The sequence below is a fragment of the Pinus tabuliformis genome, chromosome 6 (genome assembly GCF_031772625.1).
Source record: "Pinus tabuliformis cultivar Carrire ecotype Pingquan chromosome 6, CPIR1, whole genome shotgun sequence".
NCBI lineage: Eukaryota > Viridiplantae > Streptophyta > Pinopsida > Pinales > Pinaceae > Pinus > Pinus tabuliformis.
This window is the reverse complement of record NC_142292.1, coordinates 1,091,118,165-1,091,142,865: the sequence shown is the minus strand read 5'-3', so window position 1 is coordinate 1,091,142,865 and position 24,701 is coordinate 1,091,118,165. Positions and strand designations below refer to the sequence as shown.

At 39.7% G+C, this 24,701-nt stretch overlaps 1 protein-coding gene across 1 annotated transcript in view; it reads right to left on the bottom strand.

The window, feature by feature from the left end:
- The window catches only part of LOC149262709 (hydroxymethylglutaryl-CoA lyase, mitochondrial-like), a 182,098-nt gene that overhangs the window by 66,771 nt on the left and 90,626 nt on the right, over positions 1–24,701 (bottom strand). Inside the window, exon 3 of the mRNA XM_089381551.1 lies at positions 17,290–17,491. Within this exon, the coding sequence (XP_089237677.1) occupies positions 17,290–17,491 (202 nt within the window). The remainder of the gene's footprint in view (positions 1–17,289; positions 17,492–24,701) is intronic.

Here is a 24,701-nt window from a genome sequence, read left to right as displayed (position 1 = left end):
AAGCGTGTTAGTAAAGGTGAATGCTCAAATGATCAAAGATGCCCAAAATGAGTGCCTCCTCTTCTTTTTGTCAATGTGCCTCCCAATTGCCCATGTGGGGTTCAGCCATCGAACTCCTTATTGTTTTCCCTCCAAGGAGTGCGTATTTCCAAGGGGGGTAGTATTTTTCCATGAGTGATCGACCCCCACCTTCCACCAACATTTCAATTTTCTTCCTTTTCTCCTAAGTTGGGCCTTCCCTTAGATCCAAAACTCAAGTGGGACTCCATAACCCACTTTTCCTAAGTGTAAATGCAAAATAAGACAAAATTGGCAAAATTGATATTCCCCTTAGCAATATTGCTAAGCTAAGTGGGAATTCACATATACGAACTTTGTTCATTACATTGGTATCAGAGTATTCCTCTGAGTATACGAACTTTGTTCGTTACATTACTCTTCCTCAAGGCATGCATATAACTCCTTTGTGACCAAAATTTGTTGCTCCTCCTATATACGTATCTCATATCATCCAATGTTTTAAGACTCCGACTCGGCCGACGATCGACTCCGACTCCGACTCCGAAACGGTAATGACTCGGCCGACTCGATTTCAATGACTCGATCGTTGTAAAAAATACATTAAACATTTATTTTTTTATAAAAAAACATAATTTTAAAGATTTTAAACATAATTTTAAAGATTTTCATTCATGTTTCCAAACACACAGCATTATAATATAGATGGAAGACAACATATGATCAAAGTAGGCTCATGAACCAATCCATTATATCAAAATGGTACCCAATGGCAATACATAGTCAACTGTCATACATGATCGAAGACTCAAAACAAAAAACACATAACCAAGGAGGCTAGAAATGGCCTCTACAACAAAAGTAAATTGTGACGGTGACCAGACTACTAGTACTACAGTACTACTGGCTAGTAGCTACTGTCAGAGGAGCCAAGATCATGTCAATCAATCTCTGGATCATCATCATCAGAGTCAGACAGGGGGCCCCATGGCTCCTCATCATCATCATCCCCAACTGCGATTGTAGAAGTGGTACCACTAGCAGGCTGTGCAACTGCAGCAGATGCAAGCTGAGATAGAGTAGATATGCGGTTGCGCTTCTGTCGTGGCTGAGCAAAGGAAGCACCTACAACTGGAGTCCTTGCTGGCTGTGAGACTGAGGCTGGTGGATTGGGATCTGCATTCAACTGAACAGGCTGAAGTTGAACAACATGTTCAAGTTCAACTGATGTCTCCATATCTAAATCTATATCAAGATCCTCATCAGGATCAAACTCTGCTGGACAACTCTCCACTACCCAATCTGATGTTGGATCAATGTCTTCCAACACAATGGGATCTAAATCAGGTCTTTTGTTCAACAAATGGTTTCGTCTGAGCCGAAGGTTGTATTGGACATAAACTAGATCATTTAACCGTTTTTTATCCAAACAGTTTCTCTTCTTTGTGTGAATCCTCTCAAAGATAGCCCAATTGCGCTCACACCCAGATGCACTGCAAGTTTGACTCAAAATACGAATTGCAAACCTTTGCAATTCAGGACAATGGCCAAGGCCTCCCACCATTGTGCCGCAAAAAACATAGGAGTGTAATGAGTTAGCTCAACAAAATTACAAATTATATCTAACTTTCAAATTATAAACGATTTAACAAACTTTAAAAAAAAAAAAGTAAAACTATTAAGAATTTGAAAATTGAAATTTTTGTTTACCTGGCTCATCTGCTTCTCTTGCAATCTTTGTTAGGTTCTTCCCAAAGGTACCTGCTCCATTGCTGAAGATATTGGCCTGTCGGTGTATCTCCAGCTGATCAAACTCCAATGGGATCATGCGTTCAATGCAATCAACCAGTCCATCTCTGACCTCCCCCCTCAAAGCTCCTGACTCCTTAGCTTTATAATGATACCGTGGGTTCAAAAAATACCCAGCTGCATCTATAGGGCGATGGAGTTGATTGTTCCATCTTTCATCAATGATTGCCCAAATGGGGCCATACTTTGCCACTCTATCCTTGTATAGTGTCTTTATTTGCTCCTTTGCTTGATCCATAGCCTCATAAATGAAGCCCATAGCCAACCTTTCCCCATCCACCAACTGCAACACCTTAACTAGTGGCTCAGCAAGCTTCACAATCTCTACTGCCTTTCTCCAAAAAGTTTCTTCATGGACTTTCCTTTTCAATTCTTTGCCTTCTGGTTTGTTAGACCAATTGCTTTGATTCCATTCATCATTGGAAAACATCTTTTGCAAGTTTCTATGTTGGGAAAGCATAGATTGCAATGTCAAAAAATGTGTAGCAAATCTAGTGATGGCAGGGCTAATAATATCCTTGCCCCCAGTTTGTTTCCTCATGAGGCTCAAAACCAATGTATGATTGTAGATAAATTTTGTTATGCTTTTGGCATGATCTATAGTGTTTTTGACCCAATCTAATTTTCCAATATCCTCAAGCATGAGGTCTATGCAATGTGCAGCGCATGGGGTCCAAAAGATGGTCTTGTGTTTTTCCTCTAACAGTTTACCAGCAAGAACATAGTTAGAGGCATTATCTGTGATGATTTGAACAACATTAGCCACCCCCACCTCCTCAACAAACTGATCCAATAGCTGAAACAACAAGTGGCCATCTTTTATCTTATTAGATGCATCAACTGATTTTAAAAACATGGTTCCCTGTGGGCAGAAGACAAGAAAGTTTATGATGGTACGGTTTCTTTGATCAGTCCATCCATCTGACATGATGGTACACCCTGTTCTTGCCCATGAGTCCTTGAACTCTTGCAATTACTCATTAATGGATTGAATTTCTTTCTGCAAACGAACCCCCCTTAGCTCATGCATAGTAGGTCCTTTGAAGCCTTTTCCAGCAGCATGTATGGCATCAAACATAGGCTCATAATATGGTGAACGAGCAGCATTAAAGGGGATATCAGCATCATACCACCATCTAGCTATGTAATCACAAGCAGTCTCCCTCAATTCTTTCTTCCAATGGTCATCTAAAGTGGGCTGCATTTGAGTTTTACTAACTTCAGGACCATGTGCATCTGATGGAGAGGAGGGAGTGAAATAACTTTTGATAGTCACATCACCCTTTTTCATTGACATTCTACCCTTTCCCTTATCTTGAACAGAACCAAAAGAGGGAGGAACATATCGGAAAGGGTTGGATGTATCAATTTGAGGGATAGAGGAAGAACCCTCAAAATCATAATGGGGGTTGGCAGCCATCATTTTTTGTATCTCCCTCTTCCTCCCAATTTCAGCCTGTATGACTCTTTGCCTAGCCTTATCTTCTTTAAATTTCTCAAATCTAGCCAAAAAATTCTTCCTAATCTCCCCAATTTCTGGTGAGGTACATGGGGTAATTTGGCCTCTAATCCCTGCCAAGTGTTGTTTCAGCCTATTAATGCCCCCAGGACCTTCCTTAATTTCCCTATGGCAAAATTTGCATTGCATTTGACTATCAACCATTTCAACATATGCCCAAGCAGGATCTCTTGCTCTAGGTGCCATTTTTTGACTAGGAAATGAAAGCAAACAATCTGAAAATGAAAAAAAAAAAAAAAAAACCTTGATTCAATGTTCATTTATTTGACAAAAAACACTCTCTAAGATTTCTAGATATGCACCTAAAATTTACTAAGCAAAAACAGATTTATAGAGGTGAAAAAAATACCTCCAGGCACAAACTGCCTCCTCAAGCTTGCTCCAAGAATCAGCTCCTCAATGCTGCTCCAAATGGCTGCCCAAGAAGCTCGTCACTCCAGCTACAATGCTCCTCCAAGACTCCTCACTGCTGCTCCAAAACAAGCTCAAGAACTGCTCACTAACTCTCAAAGAAGACTCTCACTCAAATGCATAAGATTGTTGTGAGTGAATGAGAGCACTTGGGTGTGTTAAATAGGGTTTGGGGGGGGGGAAATGGACCCCAAAAATCATTTAGCAAATTCATAGACCTATTTGGAGTCCAAACCAACCAAAAACCCATCTAAAATCCATTAAAGTTTTACAAATCCGTTGTTTGACGCGTTGCTGGGCGGTTTCATGTGACTCGGCCGAGTCATATCGGAAACGGCCGAGTCATGGGTGACTCGGCCGACTGAACCGTTTCCATGGCCGGGTCACAACTTGGGCCATTAACTCGGATCAACCCGGCCGTTTCGGTTTCGAAACGGTCGTTTCTTAAAACACTGATATCATCTCATCTCCTTGCTACGTGTGCATTGTGAAAGAAGGATTCAAACTTGAGAGAGAGATTTGAAGAAAGAAGATTGTGAGAGAGAGATTTGAAGAAAGAAGATTGTGAGAGAGAGAGACTTGGAGAGTAAGAGCAGAACTTGAAGGTTGATTCAGTATTTCCATCAGCCACTGCTACCAGTGATCTTCATGCTACAGCTTCTTCAGATTTGGCTGAACTTACTCACTCCCTTGATCTCTCATTGTACTTTGTATCTCTGTTGAACAATTGACATCTCTAATAGAAGAAGGATTTAGTTGGATTTCCCCCTTGTGGGTTTTGCCCTAATCATTTGGACCTAAATTCTCTTTGTCTCATTTTGTTCTTAGTTGTCTTCTATTGTGCATTTGATTTATGTTCTATCTACAATTGCTTAACTAATATTGCAGCGTAAAGAAGTTTATTTTAACAGCATAAAACATCCAGATTTCAACATCATCAAAGGATTCAATGGAAAATGTGTGTCAATGAGTAAGTGTTTGGAAGCAAGAGGATTTCAGTGACACACGACTTTGTAATGTAGCTTTGGCATGCCAAAGAGGAAGATAACAAAGGCACCTGTGTCAATGTTATTGAATTCAATCGAGTTTTCCAAGTTGATTATGATGCAAGCACGATTGCTATTGGTGTAGCTTTGAATCAAGAGGGACGGTTGATTGCAATTTTTAGAGAAGAATTGAAGGAGACAATGAATAAATGTTATAATTATGATTTGGAATTATGTGCATGCATCAAAGCATTGGAAGCACTAGTTTTTGCCAAAGGAAATCATCCTATGCACAAACACATCAAGCGTTGATTTCATCAACGCTTAAGGGAAATTAAACCAGCGACGTGTCAAGAAGATCAATATTTTGTAAAATTATGTCCATAGTGAAGCAAAATTTTGCGCAAAAGAACAAGGTCGCCAACATGTCAAGTAAGGGAGCACTAATGTTGCCAAGACTACCAATTTTGAACACATTAAGGATTTGTATGATCATGACAAGGATTTTGTGCAACTCGCAAAGATGTGTGGGAACCCGACAATGCAAAATGCAACTGGATTATGTTAATAAGAATAGCTTATGGCAGAGTGGCGGTGTGGCACAAGATTTGTTAAATGACAAAGGAAATGACTCAAAACACAAGATTAAATGCACCATTGTCGATTCTAAATCTACCTTATTTCAATCACCAACAAATTTATCTAGTCGCTACCAATTTTTGTAACCCATAAATTGAATCGAATTGTTGTTCTGTCAATAGCATAATTCATAATGTCGCCAGCCACGCATCTAATGGCTCCTTATCTATTCCCTTCCCAACTTTGAAATTATGTTTTTCATCTTCATTGATCTCAATTCATAGAGCCTTCTCCCCCTTCTTCCATATTAGTTTGCAACTCATCTCTTTGTTAAGTCCTCAATCTCCTGACCCCTTCAATGTGGCTTACCATTCTAAATACAACCATTCTATCCACAGATTCTTTCCTACAAGTATATATCATAACAAGATCATCTTACTCAGCCAAAATTGCGAAGCATTGGAAGAATTTAGGAATTTGGAGTAAAAAATGGCAAATTTTCAAGCATGGCTCAAAGAAGACCAAGGAGAACATTCATTGTAATGTGTGCAACAAAATCATATTCTGCCAAATAATATAGAGAAATTGACACCCAATCTATAAATTTTTATTTCAATAACATTTAAGCAGAAGAGATAAATATATTTGAAATATATTCTCAAGCAATAGCATTTTGGCTCAACCCCATCTTAAATTGTTAAAATTGACAACTAGGGCCAAACTCCATGTGGTTCATCCTATTTATGGTAGCTGATATTTTTCCTAGGTTCCTCTTGTCGAGAGGTGTAGGATTGATCTCAAGATCATCCGATTCCGACAAGTATTTATGGAGATATGAATTTATTTGTATTTACTTGACAAATTGTCAAGGTCAGCCAGCAACTAAATTTGTGGCACACTTGCCCAACGAATCATATAAATACAAGTGAGGTTGATTCATTTTCAACTTATCTCATATCTCACATTCTTCTCTCTCCTTGCATATTGGGTACACACAAGGAAGAGGATCTCTCTCACGTGGGAAGTAAGAGGATGCAGTTTGAAGGAGGACGCAGGAAAAAGGATGCAGAAATAGTTGACTGCGTTGACCGAGTTTGACCGAGGCTGCAGAAGGTCTCTTTGACTAGCGTTGACCAAGCGTTGAGTGTGGTTTTGATGTGGCTGCCTCTCCTAGGCAGGCCACAGATTTTGGCATGCAAACCGAGGCAATCTGACCTCTCGTTTGACCAGCGTTGACTTCCCTAGTTTGGAGCAGCAAGTTGACTTCAGTGAACTGCAGTTTGACTTTGTTTTTGGAGCTGTTTATGGGCTGCTTTTTCAGGCTGTTCGAGGACTAGATGACTAGGAAATTGACCAAGCATATTGCAGGTCAATTTCATCTTGTTTGACTAAGTTTGACTTTGTTGATTTAGGGTTTGCTGCTGCTGATATAAAATTACAAAATGTTGATTTTGTATTATTTCTCTCTGCTGAACTATTGAAGATAAAAGAAGATTTGATCAAAGGGTTTCTGATCTAGATTTAAGCAGGAACGCAATAGATTACAGAGATAACCATAAATACAGAGATGCGATAACCATAAAAACAGAGACGCAGTGGAAATAATACTTCATTTCATTAATGGAGAATACTGAAATATGCTTACAAATAGAAATAACCCAGCTAGGGCGATGGTAGCTTATCTCTGAGAAGAGATGTGTCGGCTACATGCCTCTGCACTGTTTCCAACTGTGTTATAATGAGGCTCGAGGGCCTATTTATTGTTGAGAAACAATGGAAAACCCTTCACATTCCAAAACCTAACCCTAGAAGATGAAACGCCAAATTGTGGGGCCCGTTTTTGGGTAAGTTGGTACATCAACTTCCCGGGGTCGCGAATTGGTCGTACTATCTCCGTTTGACGCGCATGATAGCCCGTTGGAAAGATCTCTCCGAGGACTACGACGAAAAAGACGATTTTTAGTCAAAAAAATCGCTGGTGGGTGGATTTCCCAAAAAACGTCATTTAGGGCCTCAAAACAGCTCCGGAAGTTTAGGACCCAAAAAACTGCTAAAAATAGTCAACTGTGTTATAATTAAGGAAACAGAAAAACTGAAAGAGACAGTTGTGGGGGTCCAAATGGGATAGGTGGGTGGCCACCAACATCCACCTGGATCATTCCTCCCCCCTTATGAAGCAATGGTCCCCATTGCGTTGAGTTCCTCCCTGAGATGAGGAAGCTTCTGCTGAGTTGGGTCTCTGGTGAGCTATTCTGCAATCTCTGATGTGTCTAGAAATGGTCGGGAGCATGGTCGGCGACGGTCCACATTGAACACTCGGTGCAAGCGAAGGAATGGAGGAATTTTGTGCTTCAAAGCATTGTTTCCCGTAGCCTTGTTACTGGTGTAAGGACCATGTCGAAGTGGTCTGAGTTTCTGATGGGTTCTGGTAAGGCGCTCCCTCTGCAAATGTAACCAAACTTTGTCGCCCCCCTGAAACTTGTGTGGTACCCCTCCAGGTAAGGAGAAATTGTTCCTGTGTTCTGTCACGACCAGTGTTGCAGGAATCGCCCCCCCCCCGGAGGATCCAAACCCGGAACCGCGGTTCGGAGCGAACCGTCCCGGAATCCCTTTAGGAATCGCGATTCTGAGGAGGAGGGGGCGCGGTTCCGTCTTTTAGACGCGGTTCCTGCCATATAGGTTGCGGCCACCCCGGAACCGCGGATCCGAGGGCGGTTCGGGCACGGGGTGGCGCCAAGCTTCCGGCCCGGAACCGCACGCCACCCGCACGGTTCCCAGGCGATTCCGGAAGCAACCCGCGGCATCATTTTTTTAACTTGATTTTTTTTTAATTTGTTTTAACTTGAGTCTTAACTAGCATGAGGGGGTGGGTTAGGTTGGTTTAGGGTGAGTCTAGGGTGACTTTAGAAAAGAATAAAGCCCCCATTCTCTTCTCATTTTCTCACTTTGAGTTTATGAGAGTTGGAGAAGAGAAGAGAGGAGAGGAGAAGAGAAGAGAGGAAAGGAGAGGAGAAGAGAGGAGAGCTTGGAGGAGTGAAGAAGGAGGAGCTAGGAGAAGGAGGAGGAGCTAGGAGAAGGAGGAGGAGCTTGGAGCAAGAGCTTGGAGGACTTCATCTACAAGAGCTAAAGAGGTAAGTTCAAACCCCAAACTCCCTTGTTTTTTTGAAAAAAAAATTGTATTTTTCTCCTCCCTCTCCTACTCTTTCCCATTGTTTCTACTTGCTCCTTTATTTACAGGTTGTCCACCACCTATATCCATATTCCAAGATGGTGTTCTTTTGGCTTCTATGTATCATTCCACTCTTGGTTTTAATGATGGCAAGGGTGAGGAATAGAGGGGAAGAGGAAGGGGATGAACTTGGTCCTAATAGTAGTGACCCAATGTATGATGAGGAGGAAGGGTTTGAAGAGGAAGGGGATGAACTTGAAGAGGACACTGAAGCACAAGATGGGAAAGGTACATCAAATCCCTTGTGGACCTTTGTGACCAAACTTGAAGGGGGAAAGGGTGGTGGATCTTACAAATGGATGTGCCCTCATGGTTGTCATGGAGGAAAACCATATACGGGTTCATATACCCGTCTGAGGAGGCATCTTTGTGGGGTGCTAGACAGTGATGAAAGAAAGGGTTCCGTGGGGGTAAACATTTGCCCAAACATTTCAAGTGAACAAAGACAAAAATACATCAAATTAGAGATGGCTGCACAAGGAAAAAACAAGAAACAAAAAACTCATTCTGAATCAAGTGCAACCTCTAAATTTGGTAGTTGCCCATCTCCTCATGGTACTTTTGCAACCTCTGGAGGTAGAAAAACAATAGGGGATTTCCTTAATGTTACTGGGAGGGATGATGTGGATGGAAAGATAGTCCGTTTTCTTTGTGCTTGCGGTGTACCATTCAATGTGCTTCGCTCTCCCTATTGGCAAGACATGGTAAAGGCCATCAATGAAGCCCCAAAAGGATACAAGGCCCCCAACTATGAGAAAGCTAGAACAGTGTTATTAGAAAGAGAAAAAGCTAAGGTTCAAAGAGCTTTGACACGTTTTACACATGAGTGGGTGGATTATGGGGTATCCATTGTATCAGATGGGTGGACAAATATTAGAAACCAACATTTGATAAATGTTCTTGGTGTTTCTTCTAGTGGTGCAGTATTTATTGCATCTCATGACTCCTCCTCCATCAGTGCAACTGCACAAAACATTGCAGATCTCCTATTGAAATCAATCAAAGATGTTGGTCCGAATAATGTGATTCAAGTGATCACAGATAATGCAGCAAATTGTAAGTTAGCAGGAAAAATTATTGAGCGTACTCATCCACACATCTTTTGGTCTGGGTGCCTGGTTCACACATTGAACCTTTTGATGCATGATATTGTGAAACACAAAGATTGTGGGTGGATTGCTGAGGTTTACAGGAAAGGGAAGCAGCTCATTAAATTCATCACAGGGCATACAAGGGTAAACTACTTCTATGGCACTTACTCCAAGTTGCAATTGCTTAAAATTGCAAAGACAAGATTTGCTAGTTATTAGCTCACCTTTAGGCGGCTAGTGAGGGTGAGACAAGCTTTAACTAATCTGGTGTGTGCTGAAACATGGGATGAAATTAACAATGACACAGATGGTGCTAATGAAGTCAAGGACATTGTTCTTGACAGTTACTTTTGGTCACAGGTTAAATATGTTTTGCAATTCACCAAACCAATTTATTACATGATCAAGTTTGCAGATTCAGATCGACCAGTAATTGGGGAGGTGTATGAGCAAATGGATAGCATGTTGGGGCAGATTAAAGACATTGTTGAGCCTAGAGATACCACCTTGTACAAATATATTCGTGAAGAGGTGGTAAAACGATGGGATAGCCTAAATGTTCCATTGCATGCATTAGCATATGTTTTGACACCTAAATACTATCATCCATCATGGCTTTCAAAACCAACACCTGGGGGGGGAGTCAGGAGAAGACCACACCAAGATAAAGAGGTTCACGAAAAATATATGGCTGCATTGAGTAGATTAATCCCTGATGAGGAGGAGGCTGCATTGGTACGGAGACACGTGAGCAACTATACGAGCAGCACTGGTCCATTTTCGAGCATGCATGCAATTCAAGATCGAGAGAATTTTTCTGCTCTTGAGTGGTGGAACATGCATGGAGGGCCTACTCCACTTCTACAGAGTTTGGCATTGCGGGTGCTATCACAGGTGGTAAACACTTCTTCTGCAGAGAGGTGTTGGAGCTCTTATTCTTTCATCCACAGTGTTAAAAGGAACAGGTTGAATTTAGACCGGGCAGAGAGCTTGGTTTATGTTCATTACAACTTGCGATTGTTGTCCCATTACTGTGAAGATGCAAAGTCTAATAAAGACTTGTTGACTTGGGACAAGAATCCAGAGGAGCCCAATTTGGAGGATGGAGTGTTGCGACTAGAGCAATTAGAGGATTCTCTTATCCAGGTATGTCCATTGTGGTATGAATTTTCCAATTTTCCCTTATAAAGAATTCATGTTTTTAATTTTTTTGTTAACTAGTGTTTTTTGTTTGCATGAATTTTTTGAGCGATTCTAGGATGATGACACGGGTGTTGATATGCCACCACCCCCACCCCCATCTGGTCCCTTGGTTTCTACTAGAGGAGGTTCTTCTTCATCAGTTCCAGTGCCACGACTTACACAGGGACCATCTTCTTCATTGCCACCACGTGGAGGCCCGCCATCACGTTCTATTCGTGGTGGAAGGAGGAGAGATTAGTAGATATATTCACAATCTACTTCTTTTTGTCATAGATTACTCATTAGACTTGTAGACTTGTGAATTTGAATTTTGAACCTTTTTGGCTTGGCGGTGACCAAGTGACATATTTTGTAAACATTATTATTTGAATTTTGGACATGACAAATGTTGACAGTTGCTCACTTGCTAGATAAATCATAATATGCTCTATGTTTTATGTTTTATAATATGCTTAAATGTTTTATGTTTTATAATATGCTTCAAAATTTGATGTATGTTTGTAATAGCTAGAATATAGATGATTGTTGTACATACTAGTAACTACAATGGAATCATGGATGCCATATCTATCTTGATTTATGCAAAAATATGCATGTTTTCATGTCTTCTACAATTAATTTGGTATTTGGGATGTTTGTTTTGAGTATAAATGCAAAAAAATATAAAAAAATATATATATATAGCAGACGCTTCCGCGGACGCTTCGCTCCCTAGATTTTTGGAAAATGACGCTTCCGCGCTCCGCGCTTCCGCTTCGCGCTTCCGCTTCGCTCCCGCTTCGTGCAACATTGGTCACGACTGTATCCCTCTACTGTTGTTGTTGTGTGGAGGAACCCTTCGCGGGGGTCATGGATGTAGCAACGATCTTCCCCTTACTTTGGGAGCGAACCAGACAAAAAATAAATTTCCTAGTCTGTGAGATGAGCTTGCTGCCTTTCTTAGCAGTGATGAAAGAGGTGGCGGTAGGTGGGGCTACCTCCGGTATCCTGTATAATGAATTATCCAAAGAAATGATGACAGCGCGAGGCCTTGACTCATACACAGCATGTCGCCTCCACAAGTATGGCTGGCCTAATAGTACATCACAAACATCCAGAGGTGTAACATCACACAATACCTCGTCTGTGAAGGGCTTGATGCTGTAGGGAAGGCGGCACTGCTGGCGAACTTTGAGATCTCGTCCTTCATGAAGCCAACCGGTACTGTACGGCTGTGGGTGTGGTGTAGTTGGTAGGCCCAACCGCTTCACGAGCTCTGCTGAAATGAGGTTCTTTTGGCTGCCACTGTCGACAATGAATTGCAGCGGCAAACCCTTCACCCACATTTGTGAGTGGAAAAGACGTTCCCCCTCCTCTGGATCTTCGGGCTCATTTTTCTGGATCTTTGCAGTAGCAACAGTGGCCCTGGGATCCGCATCAATGATCTGCTTCCCTTTGTCATTCCCCTTGTCGGGTTCTGACTCAGAGTCTGAACATGCATCTGATTCGGAAGCCTTCAACTCGGCCACCAGCGACTGCTTGGTCCGACACTCACTTGTGTTATGAGTGGGACTTTTGTGGAACTCACACCACTTTCCTGTGTCCTTCTTCGACTTCGTGGTGTTGTTCTTTTCTTGCGGCTTCGACGGGTTGTCTTGGGTCACCCCGCCTTGGCTTTGTCCTTTGGGCTTTGGATTTGCAGATCCAAAGTCTCGCTTCTTCTGTTTGAACTTTTGCTCGATTTTGACAGCATATCGGTATGCTGTGCCGAGTGAGGAGATGTTCAAGAACTCCATCTCTTCCTGGATGTATCTGTGTAGGCAGCCGCGGTATTTGAGTACCAGATGCAGCTCAGAATCTTTGATACCCAATTGTGTGCGAAGGGTATGAAAAATGTTTGTGAACTCTGGCACATCTTGGTCTCGTCCCTGCCGCAGTGTGGTCCATTTGATGTATTTGTCCTCATAGCTTTTGACAGGGTAGTACTGCTCCTTGATGGCATCCCGGAAGTCATTCCAAGTGGGTGCGGCTGAAAACAGTGAGCCTGTACTTTCATCCTTCTGTTCGCAGTATGTTTCCCACCAGTCCTTGACGTGGGGGGCTGCTTTGAGAAGAGCGAAAACAATCTTTTCCCGACTTGAAAATTCATGAACAGAAAAATACCCACCTAGCAGATTTAACCATTTGTCTACGGCATCTGCGTCTATTTGACCCTCGAAGATGGGGATTTCAAAATTAACTTGTACCTTAAACGGTGTGGCGTTTCCAGAGTAGCTGTTGGAGGCCGATGCGTCGCCTCTGGGTAGCCGCTGAAGGATCTGCGCAAAGCTATCCATCATCGCGTTCCTTTGCCGCTCAAGGGCTTCTTCGAGCAAGATTCTGATAGGATCTCCTGCCCCCTCGTCTTTCTTCTCATCCGCCATGGGAGGTCGTCGAGATTTGCGAGGCTGGTCTTGCAAAGGTTCGACCAATTCAAGCTCTAACTCCTTATATCCCGACCTCGTTGGGGACATGCAAAGAAAAACAGAGAAAAAGCAGACCGCTCTGATACCACTGATCCAGATTTAAGCAGGAACACAATAAATTACAGAGATAACCATAAATACAGAGATGCGATAAACATAAAAACAGAGATGCAGCGGAAATAATACTTCATTTCATTAATGGAGAATACTGAAATATGCTTACAAATAGAAATAACCCAGCTAGGGCGATGGTAGCTTATCTCTGAGAAGAGATGTGTCGGCTACATGCCTCTGCACTGTTTCCAACTGTGTTACAATGAGGCTCGAGGGCCTATTTATTGTTGAGAAACAATGGAAAACCCTTCACATTCCAAAACCTAACCCTAGAAGATGAAACGCCAAATTGTGGGCCCCGTTTTTGGGTAAGTTGGTACATCAACTTCCCGGGGTCGTGAATTGGTCGTACTATCTCCGTTTGACGCGCATGATAGCCCGTTGGAAAGATCTCTCCGAGGACTACGACGGAAAAGACGATTTTTAGTACAAAAAATCGCTGGCGGGTGGATTTCCCAAAAAACGTCGTTTAGGGCCTCAAAACAGCTCCGGAAGTTTAGTACCCAAAAAACTGCTAAAAATAGTAAACTGTGCTATAATTAAGGAAACAGAAAAACTGAAAGAGACAGTTGTGGGGGTCCAAATGGGATAGGTGGGTGGCCACCAACATCCACCTGGATCAGTTTCCCCGCATTGGGGTTTGTCCCTGGCTAGCCGCCACATCTTGTGTCTCTTGTCTTGGCTTGTTTTCTGTCGATTGTATAATGTTCTATCTGCACTTTCTTTATGTATATGTGATTGTTAATCAGTGGCTAATAAGAAGAATTGAAGTAAACTGCTCTAAGCATAGAACATACCATAATTTAACATAAATACTAGGAAAAATCACCTAAGACCATCAAAAGCAATTGCAACAAATTAACAACCATCTTGGCTCAATCCCCTTCTAAATACCAGGAGAATTCACATAGAAACATCAAAAGTAATTGCAACAAATTAATAGCTAACAATAGCAATTAGAAACCCTAGTTGGGACCTACAGATCAATTCACTCTGACCATACTTGAAGTTAGATTTCATCGTTGATAGTGTCTAAACAGACAACAAAGGATCAAATGCATAAGAAGCTGAAAATTTATTTTGTTTTAAAGAGGTACACTGATTTGAAGTAATAATTTAGCACTCCAAAAACATTATTGAAGCTCATTTCAAACAGAGCAAGGCACTAAGAAGATTCAAAAAAAAGGGCTTCCATCTTGAGGATACAGCTAATTTTTCAATTATATAGTGGCATCTGGTAATTACACAACCCATAAACGGTGATGGGACTTAACATAATATTTGAGACTCTCATCATACAACAGAGTTCTAAAAAAGTAAAAAGTGAATGCGATAAGAATGCCATGCATTGAAAATCAAACAGCACGAATACATTGGCTTCCATAGAGAAAATTTAATTCCTAAGATGCTGGCATAGCACCAGTAAGTCAAGTACCAGTGAGTCAATGCTCGTACAACTGGGCCTGGCTTCTCTCAAATATTGCAAAGGATAGGTCTGGTTTTATGCCATTCGGAAATTCTAATAGAGGTGCACTCAGTAATCACATAGAAAAATTAAGTTGTGTTTTTTCAATGCTCGTACAATTAGGGCCTGGCTTCTCTCAAATCTTGCAAAGGATAGGTCTGGTTTTATGCCACTCAGAAATTCTAATAGAGGTGCACTCAGTAATCACTTTGAAAAGTTATGCTTTCCTTTTCTTTTCTTTTTTTAATAAGGAGAATCGGTAGACCTGCTGCCTGTCACCAAGGAGACAATGGATTGAATCAGTGGGAGTACCACTATACTCTTGACCTTAGCACAGCCACACTCTACTCTTGACCTTAGCACAACCACACACAAGCCTCACTAGACAGGCAAACCAAGTTTCGAACCTGGGTGGCACCACTATATTGGTTAGCAAATGCCTTCAGGTGCGGGACATCCACCATTCAACCTAGCCCAATGAGCTAATCACTTAGAAAAGTTGTAATAAGTGAGTGGAGAAATCCCTGGGTACCAGTACCTGTAGTACCAAATAGGGGACTCTAATCAGCTGGTGCACATCAACTAAATCATGCTTAAATGTGGGAATTTAATAAGTGCAAGGCATACTTTTGAACCATGACTCTTACCAACTCAAAATGCTTACCAAGGCATACTTTTGGTGCACGGGGTCATATGCTTACCTTTTTGGCATTTTTGGGCAGGATATTCCCAGTATCCCTGTTGTTCGTGTGATGTAATTCTCTTTCCACGATCTACTTATTTGTTCTATGAAGTCTACCTCTAAACTGGTTTCTTACAAGGATGTTTCTAACTCCAAGGTTAGTCCTACAACAGTTCAATCTTGGGTTAGTCCTACAACAGTTCAATCTTGGGTCATGCCAACCAATATATTGTTGAGAAAACAGATGAGTTGCCAGCTTTGGAGGTCAAACATTCTCAGGTAAATGAGTTATTTCTCTCTTAAATTGAGGCAGTAAAATGTCATTTGAATGGGTTTTGGCCAAAATCGGCAGATCTGCACTAGTGGATCTATACTAAATGACCAAGAATTGCAAGATTATCTTGTGTTCTATGGTTTCTTTGCAGTTCAGTTTCTTGTTCAGTTTCTTTCATGTGATGATTACCAGAAATACTCGAGGGACATTAGTTCTGGAGAAGAGCTGAGCTCTTTGTTATGCCATCGTTTCCAGATTTTGATCCCACTACTATGGTGGTATCCAAAATGCCGGTTTGAGTTAGGCTTCCAAATATGCCTCTTTCCCTTTGGCACCCATCAGTGTTTAAAGATATAGAAACACACTGGGTAGCTTCTTAAAATATGATATGGAGAGGACCCAGCCGTCATTACTTAGCTCACTTGCAGGAAACATTTCAAAAGCAAGAGATCAACCTAAAAAGAAAAAGGAGCAGTTTTTCAAATCTAAGAGCTGGCAGCTATACAATCCTTCTCTTTCGGAGGATCAAGGTGATTAGAGTACAACATATTTACCCACTTTTGACGATGAGCAAGTCAGTAAAGAAGGAACAGAAATAAAGAATGACAGTACAAATCATACATCAGAGGCTTTTGAAGAACAAATGAAGGTGAGGGATTCCTCCTCCCATGTGCTAGTCTTAAATGATGAACCAGGTGGAGGAATTAAGAAATCTCATGAATCTGAAAATTCAAAATCGATAGCGAACAGTCCCCTCTTGAAAATCCAGACGTGCATAAATCTGAACTACCGGTGGTTGTTGCTGGACCTCATCTGGGGGATGGTCAATAGTAAAAAAGGGTAAATAGGGGCCAGATTGAGGTCATTGCCACACGACAGTTGTCTTCTGTTTTTAAATGTAAAATTATGGTAGGATATCTATGAATGCTCTCAGAGAAACTTTATGACATATGTACCGTGCTGTATGCACCTGAAGAATGCCATCTCCATTCTTTTTTATATATAGAAATTGCACTTTTTTCTATGGAAAAATGTTTAGACATAAAACCTAGACTAAAGGGAAATCTATTGTTATAAACACAAGTTACTGCCAATTCAATCTCCCACTCCATTTTAGCTATAATTGAATTCCTCAATGTCTAGTAAATTGACTTATCAAAGAAACAAATTAATCACCTGATTGAACTCTCAATTTTTTATCATAAACCTTAAAAAGTCATCAGATGAATAGTCATTCCCTCTTATTTATCCAATAATTAAATGTAAATCATTGATATTGAAGATCTCTAAAAATTTCTGCTCCAAAACCACTTCTTTGTAAAGAAACTAAGCAAGCACATCAACCCAGATCATCAGGAACTCTGAATTAAGCAGAATTAAACATAAAATAAGCTAAAACAAGTACTATGACTGCCCAAAAGAATAATTGCCATAAATTTCCCACAGAAGACAGAACATAGAGCACCTTTTGAGTAAGTTGCCTTATTTCTGTTTCTTCACGTAATGAACTATAATGGCGCTCTGGTAATGTCCAAATTTCACGCTTGCCACTTGACAACAATTGGTAACTTCTACAGCATGATAAGGGCCTCATGCAAGATGAACCAATACCATTCCTGTCATGCACTTCTTTCCTCCATGACACCGATCCCACAACATACTCATTGCTGCAAAACATAACTAAGCATCAATATCAACCTCAAAAACAGCCTATAATAGCAAGATCATGAAATCCACTACAGCAAATGAAAACCCGGAAGTTACTGACACTAGTAACTTTCAATACCCTAAATAGTGATGCAAGAGCATTCAGCTCAGCAATTTCACTATATTCTAGTTAACTTAGGGGGTCTTGTGTTTTCAAGGAAGTTGGATTCCTATGTATGTGATTATTGATGTTTCGAGTGATTGGAATAGGAATTAATTAAATATTGTGAGGATATTTGTAAATGCTCTTGAATGTAAGAGAACATGAGTGATGTTGAGTGATTAGTGGGGATTGAGAATCAATTGTAAGTCTTAGATTGGGACTTGGTTTCATGATTTGTGGGGTTAGAGAGGATTCTTAGGGATTACTGGAGTCAAAAGTGGACTTAGAAGATATTCAGGATTTAGTTCAGCAGATTACGGATTTGAAACAGAATTGGTTAACGAAACCTTTTATATAAATGTAAGCCTAAAAGGCATAGAGTCAAGAGTCGGTCAGTCAGTCAGTTAGTTAGAGTTAGAATTACACTGTAAGCATACGGGCAGGAGAATATTAATGCAGATGATAGGGCAAGGATAGCTCTTGAAGAAGGTTTACAGAGAGACTCAGGGCAAAGTGTATTGAAGAAGAAGGGGAGGCAGATTTGTCTCAAGACAAAGAAAAGACAATCACAGAATTGAAGGAAGAAGAAGAACATCTACTGAAAGATGTTTAGAAAGAAGAAGTTTATGCAAAGAATTTAGCAAAGGGTGAAAGGACATCTGATGATTGGTCAATAACAAAGGAAGGTATGGAAAGTTGTGTGAAATTTCCAAATTCTACTCCAATTGAAATTATTGAGTTATATGGAAAATTAGACTTTCAAAGAAGGATGTTGGAAAAGCAGAGGATGTATACTCAGGATAAATTGCTGGAAAAGGAAAACAAAGAAATTGTCATGAATGACAATCATAAGGAAAAGGAAATGGTAATAAAAGTTCAGCAAATTGACATTACAATAGGAGTTCATTATTGTGAACCAAAGCAGAAAGATATCATTGAAATAGGTGATATGAAGGAGAGTTTAAATCAACATACTGATGTGTTGACAAAGGAATTGAAGGAAAACTCGAAGCAGCATACTGAGATGTTGCCAGAGAAGGAAAAGGTAATGAGGCCTTATATTTTTAATTCTGACAATTGTTTTATGATTACAGGATTTGATGAAAATGAGACAAACATGTTTCAAGTTGAAGAGTCAATTTTAGAACTGAAGAAGACTGGAAGTTGCCAGGTCAGACATGTTGATGAGGAAAAAGAAAAGCATGAAGATACCATGCTTGAAGAAGTTAAACTGATTGTCAAAATCAGTCAAGGAAGTGAAGGACAATTACTGAGGGTTGTCAAAGAAGAGGAAAGAGAATATGCTGGAATTGATGAACAACATAGTGATGTATTTGAGGGGAATCAAGTACAAAGGAAATTGGAGGACAATTTACTTTTTGAAAGTAAATTTACAAATATTGAACAGAGGTTGTTTGGAAAGCAACAAGAGGGTAAGGATGAAAGGGCGGTAGTAAGAATCCAACAACTTCAAAGAGAAGACAGCAAACAGCAGTTTGAAGATGAGTGGACAGAGTACAACAACAAATGGCAAAGTAATTATCAATCAAAAGATAAATTGGACATAGAGATTGAAAGAATAATAAGATTGATGATGAAGGTACCTCCGAAGAAAGCAGCAGTAAGAAGGCCAAGAAGTAGCAACAAGAGAAAGATAGCAGCAGATTGTAAAAGCATAGCCAGTGGGGCAAGGCAACATAAAGTGTGGAAACCTAGAAAACAGCAACAAACAATAGCGACAACCAAAGACAAATTACAGAACAAAGTATGGGATCCAGGAAGACAAAGGTCGGAAGCGCATAATCAAGAGACCATGATTATTTTAACCTTGAAAGTCTGATGCAGGAGCATTTAGCTCAGCAGTTTCATTATATTCTAGTTAACTTAGGGGGTCTTATGTTTTCAAGGAAGTTGGATTCCTATGTATGTAATTATTAATGTTTTGAGTGATTGGAATAGGAATTAATTAGATATTGTGAGGATATTTGTAAATGCTCTCGAATGTAGGAGAACATGAGTGATGTTGAGTGATTAGTGGGGATTGGGAATCAATTGTAAGTCTTAGATTAGGACTTGGTTTCATGATTTGTGGGATTAGAGAGGCTTCTTAAGGATTACTGAAGTCAAAAGTGGACTTAGAAGATATTCAGGATCTAGTTCAACAGATTACAGATCTCAACCAGAATTGGTTAACGAAACCTTTTGTATAAATGTAAGCCTAAAAGGCATAGAGTCAGGACTCGGTTAGTCAATCAGTTAGTTAGAGTTAGAATTAGATTGTAAGCCTACGGGCAGGAGAAAGGAAAGGGCCAAGGAAGAAATCCCTGTGTAAAAGTTTGTTTATTAACACAGATAACTTGATTTCTGAGTTTGTGTGATGTGGATTCAGTAGATGAATGATAAATTGTGTGTGGATAGAGTATTTGCATAACATAAGTGTGCAGGGAATTTGGAAAGAATCTGAGAGAGACATAGTGCCGAGAGGAGTGTTGCGAGTTTACACGAGAACAAATACACAGGCAGAAAGTCGAATGGGCTACTACACATTATGAAACAAAAGAACATAACAATGTACAGGAACCGTTCGATCAATCAGATTAACGGACGAGGTTGTGTGCGATAGACAGCTAAGATTAAGTCACACAAATAAAGTCTAGAAGATGAATGGCGGAGATTAACACCACATGTTAGCCAAAGGACAGAAAAGTCTTCGCAAGGAGTAAGCAGTTTCTCGCGCGCCCTAAAGGTGGTAAGCAGTCTTTCTAATTTCTAAGCGATTACCTTTAGCGGCCGACACGTAGCACACAGTGGAAAGAGAAAACCACTTTTCTTGCACACTCTCAATTAGATATCGGTCGTGCTTAATTTCACGCGAGATTGCGCGATAGCCATTGGATCGAGCGAGATTGATCAACGGTGGAGATTGTCTGGGCTAATTGGCGAGCGAACGACGCGATAATCGTTAGATCGGAAGAGACAAATCAACGGTGGAGATCGGCTAAGCTAGTTGGCGATCAGGTCACGTGATAACCATCTAATTGAGGAATGAGATCGACGGCGGAGATTTAGCGTGCTAAGGAGAGCATCAATATATGTGCAAAAGGTTTGAAGAATGGTGGAAAGGTAAGGTTTAAGTGTGTTTATGAAATATTTCTATTATACAGAAATTATAATAGAAATAAGCGGGGTTAAGGTATTATGGTTTAAGTTGAGTTTAACCAAAGTCCAAAGACCATGGTATGATTGATAAGCGCGGGTGTAATCTGATTAAGGTATGATTAAATAGCTTTCGCTTAAGCATTTAATTAAAGTGAGTTAAACCTTGGTTACGGGAAGGTTTATTTAAACAAGAACATTAGAATTCCAGGGACGTGTATATGACATGCATTTTATATGCATACTGTGGGTATATGCGGCTTAGGTTGCATCATTGGGGTATATGCAGCTTAGGCTGGCATCAAATAGGATAAAAGGTTATAAATTGTAGGCATGATTTCCACTGAAGCGAATCATATTTTGCTGTATTACATTTTCTTTACTTTGTTTTAACGGTTTTACACTTGTCATAGCGGCCTGAAGTTATGCACCGCAAGACAACTGATTGAAGCACATGAGGCTGGGGAGATATCTCTTGCATTTATTAGCAGTACATGACAATTCGTTGCTACATGTTGCGTAAATGGGATCACTAATCAGGGAGATGTCTCTTGCATTTATTAGAAATAAATGACAATTTTTCACTACAAGTTGTGTCAATAGTATACTTTTATTTCACCAATCCTCTGATGCACCTGAAACCAACATTTTAAAAGTGGGACTTGGACTGAAAACTAGCCAAGGGTCCACTCAGACTCAAATAGGACTCAAATTGGAATCAGACCAGTTTAAAAGATACATAAGCTATTTAAAATTTTAATGAAAAAATATATTTTAAAGATTCCAAACCATTAGAGACAAAATATGTGCAGTATGCTCATGTGTGTACATGTGAGGGTGAATATATCAAAAAGGCACCAAGTGCAATACATATCTGAAACTCACTCTAAATCACAATTCTTCATTGTTGTTCTAAAAACTTTGAATGCTCAATGAGAGAGGAGTGAGGCAAAGTGGGGCAGGGGGTTCTCTATATAATGTGATTTTAGGGATTAAGACGTGGGAAACTCTAGCTTAGGTTTATTTTTTATTAAAATTTCTTTTTCCACCAAACAGCACTGTGGCTTGAAGGAAACTGAGTAGGTACAGACTTAGCAAGTTTGGTGATAAACCAATCATCCATGCTAGTTTGGAGATTGAGTCAATACACTAAGGCATCAGACCAGTCAACTTAATTGAGTCTGAGAATGCCTAAAATCTTGTATGCATTTTATTCTTAGAGCATAAAATCAAAGTGTTGCTAAAGTTATTGTACCATGGAAATGATATTATCTCAAATTATTTATGATTGTTAGGAAGGAAGGCTCTCAACTATAATAATGTCATTGTATTGACTCTAGGATTTTTGTCTATCATTTGCGTTGAGGATTTTGGGCAAATATAACCTCTAAAACTCTATACAAGAGAGGTGAATCTCAATTTATCTAATCAACTTTCACACCTTCTCATTATCCCCATCATTTCCACACAAATTTGTTAGATTTACTTAAAACCAAGTAAATGATTCGCAATTTTCTAAGTGTAAAACCAGAAATACAAACAACAGTTGTTCTAGAAATTCAAATTGCAAATACACTGAATTTCTAACTTAAAATTCACAATGGAAAATAGATAAATCAGAAGACAAACACATCGAACACAAGATATACCCAGAAAACCCCAACTCCAAGGAAAACCTGCAACTTCGTGTGTCTTTTATTATCTTCAACAAAAGGGTAATATTTGTTGAAGTTTCTAAGTTTACTCTGTTAGAAACCCCCCATGCCACCGACTTTCTTGTATCAACATTTCTAATTTCACACTTTTTGGAATTGAATGTGAGATCATACCCTTGATCTACACATTTGACTGACATTCAAGAGATTATGTTTCAATCCTTTCACATACAAAACATTTTGGGCCCTAGTTCTTCTATTATCTAAACTGACTATGCCTTTCAAACTTTTCTTACAGATGCATTATTACTAAGTATCACTTTGCCTTCGTCTTGTTCCTTTAATTTAATGAATTTACTCTGATCTCCTGTCATGTGTCTTGAAGATCTACTATCAATATACCATTTTTTTCTTGTTTTTGGACATATAACATAAGATTACACTCTTCTTGCTTCTCTTGTTTCTTTTTCCATCTTGTTGGATGTTGACTTTTGAGGGTACATTCTTCCTTGCCTTGGTTTTGAGACTTGTTTAGACTACTTTTACAATCCCACACTTTGTGCCCATAGTAATTGCATATGTAGCATTCAACTTAATTCAACAGAGGAGAAAAATAATCATATTTCTAATACCACTTTCATACATACCTTTAGATTTGACAATTAAATAAATGTTCATTGGAGTTTTAGGAAATTCATTTTTTCCATAATATTTCTTGAATAGGCACTACAATCAATTGATCTATGACCAAAGTTATTACATGAGTAGAAATATTTATAAAAAAGATGTTTGGTACTTGGATGTATATTTCTTTATGAAATAAATAACTCTGCAAAATCTACTTTTCCCGCTTTCATTGGAAAAAAAGTTGTTGATTCGTAGTTGCATTCGTGCCTTTTAGCATATTTGCATGGTTGTTGTCTTCTCCTTTTTTTGATATCTCTCGTAGCTTTTTCTGAATGACTCAACCCTGTTTTGATGAAAGAAGATTCATTATTTTGTTGTCTCTTTAAACTATTATTGAGTGCATCAACATAGTTGGTAGGGTCCTTGTATTCCTTTTAAGCGTTCTCACAAATTGAGGTTCCTCTTTGTCTAATTCATGACTAGACTCTTCATGGATCTTTTACTTGTTTGTTTCTTTCGTTGCTTTAAATGTTGGTTCTCTTGATTCTAACTTCTCTTTCTCTGTTCTCATTTCATATGTAATGAGAATTCCATGAAGAGCATCCATATTTAAATTTTGAAGATCTGATAATTCCACCTTAGCTAAAATTTTTGGATTGAATCTTTAGGTAAGGGATATTAGTATTTTTTGAAAAACTTCAAATTCCTTAACCATCTCACTAAGACCTCTAATAGTGTTGAGTATCCCACATATACGAAGAAATAATGTTGCAACATTTTCATCTTCATCCATTTTCAAACTTTCGAACTGACTTCTATAAGTTTGCAACTTAGCCTTCTTTACTTTGTCATCTCCTTCATATATGCTTTGAATCTTGTACCAAATTTCCTTGGCCGATTTGCAGTGCATCACTTTGACAAATTCTGTGTTTAATAACCTACATAATATGGAATTTTTTCCTTTGCATTATTTGAATAGAGCACTTTTCCATTTCCATTAGTTGGAGGAGTTGCTGGAACCTGATACGCATCTTCAATAGCTAGCTAGACATCAGTACCTAGAGACATAATTTAGTTACTCATTCTTACTTTCCAAAAGACATAATTTGATCCATCAGACAATAAAGCTTTGCTTGAGGAAGATCCCTTGTGGCTAGTCATGGTCCCTTGTGTTCTACCTTTTAGTAGTTAACTGCTTATTGAAGGAACCTGCTTTGACACCAATTGTTGGAAATATGATTATACTAAGAGGAAGGGGGTGACTCTGTAGTGCCCTAATTTCGCATTACAGCAACCATAAAAAGAAATACTCATAAAATTTGAAAACAGTAATGTATGAAACTGTAATCTGTACCTACCTGAGCTGCTGGCTGACTTCCGATTCCGCTGCTGAACTGGTACTCCTGAACTGCTGACTGATTTGATCCAATTTCGGGATGGCCAATACCACCCTACCAGAATGAGCAACCTGGTTGCTCAATCCAGAGAAGCTCTCCACAGAGGCTCTCTGTCCCTCCGTGCCCAGAACTCAGATCACTCAAGACTCTTCCACTGCAAAGTTACTTCTCCTGGTTTCCTGCTGATGAATCCTTAATTCTCTGGTTTTTTCCCCCCTTTCTTCAGGTTCAG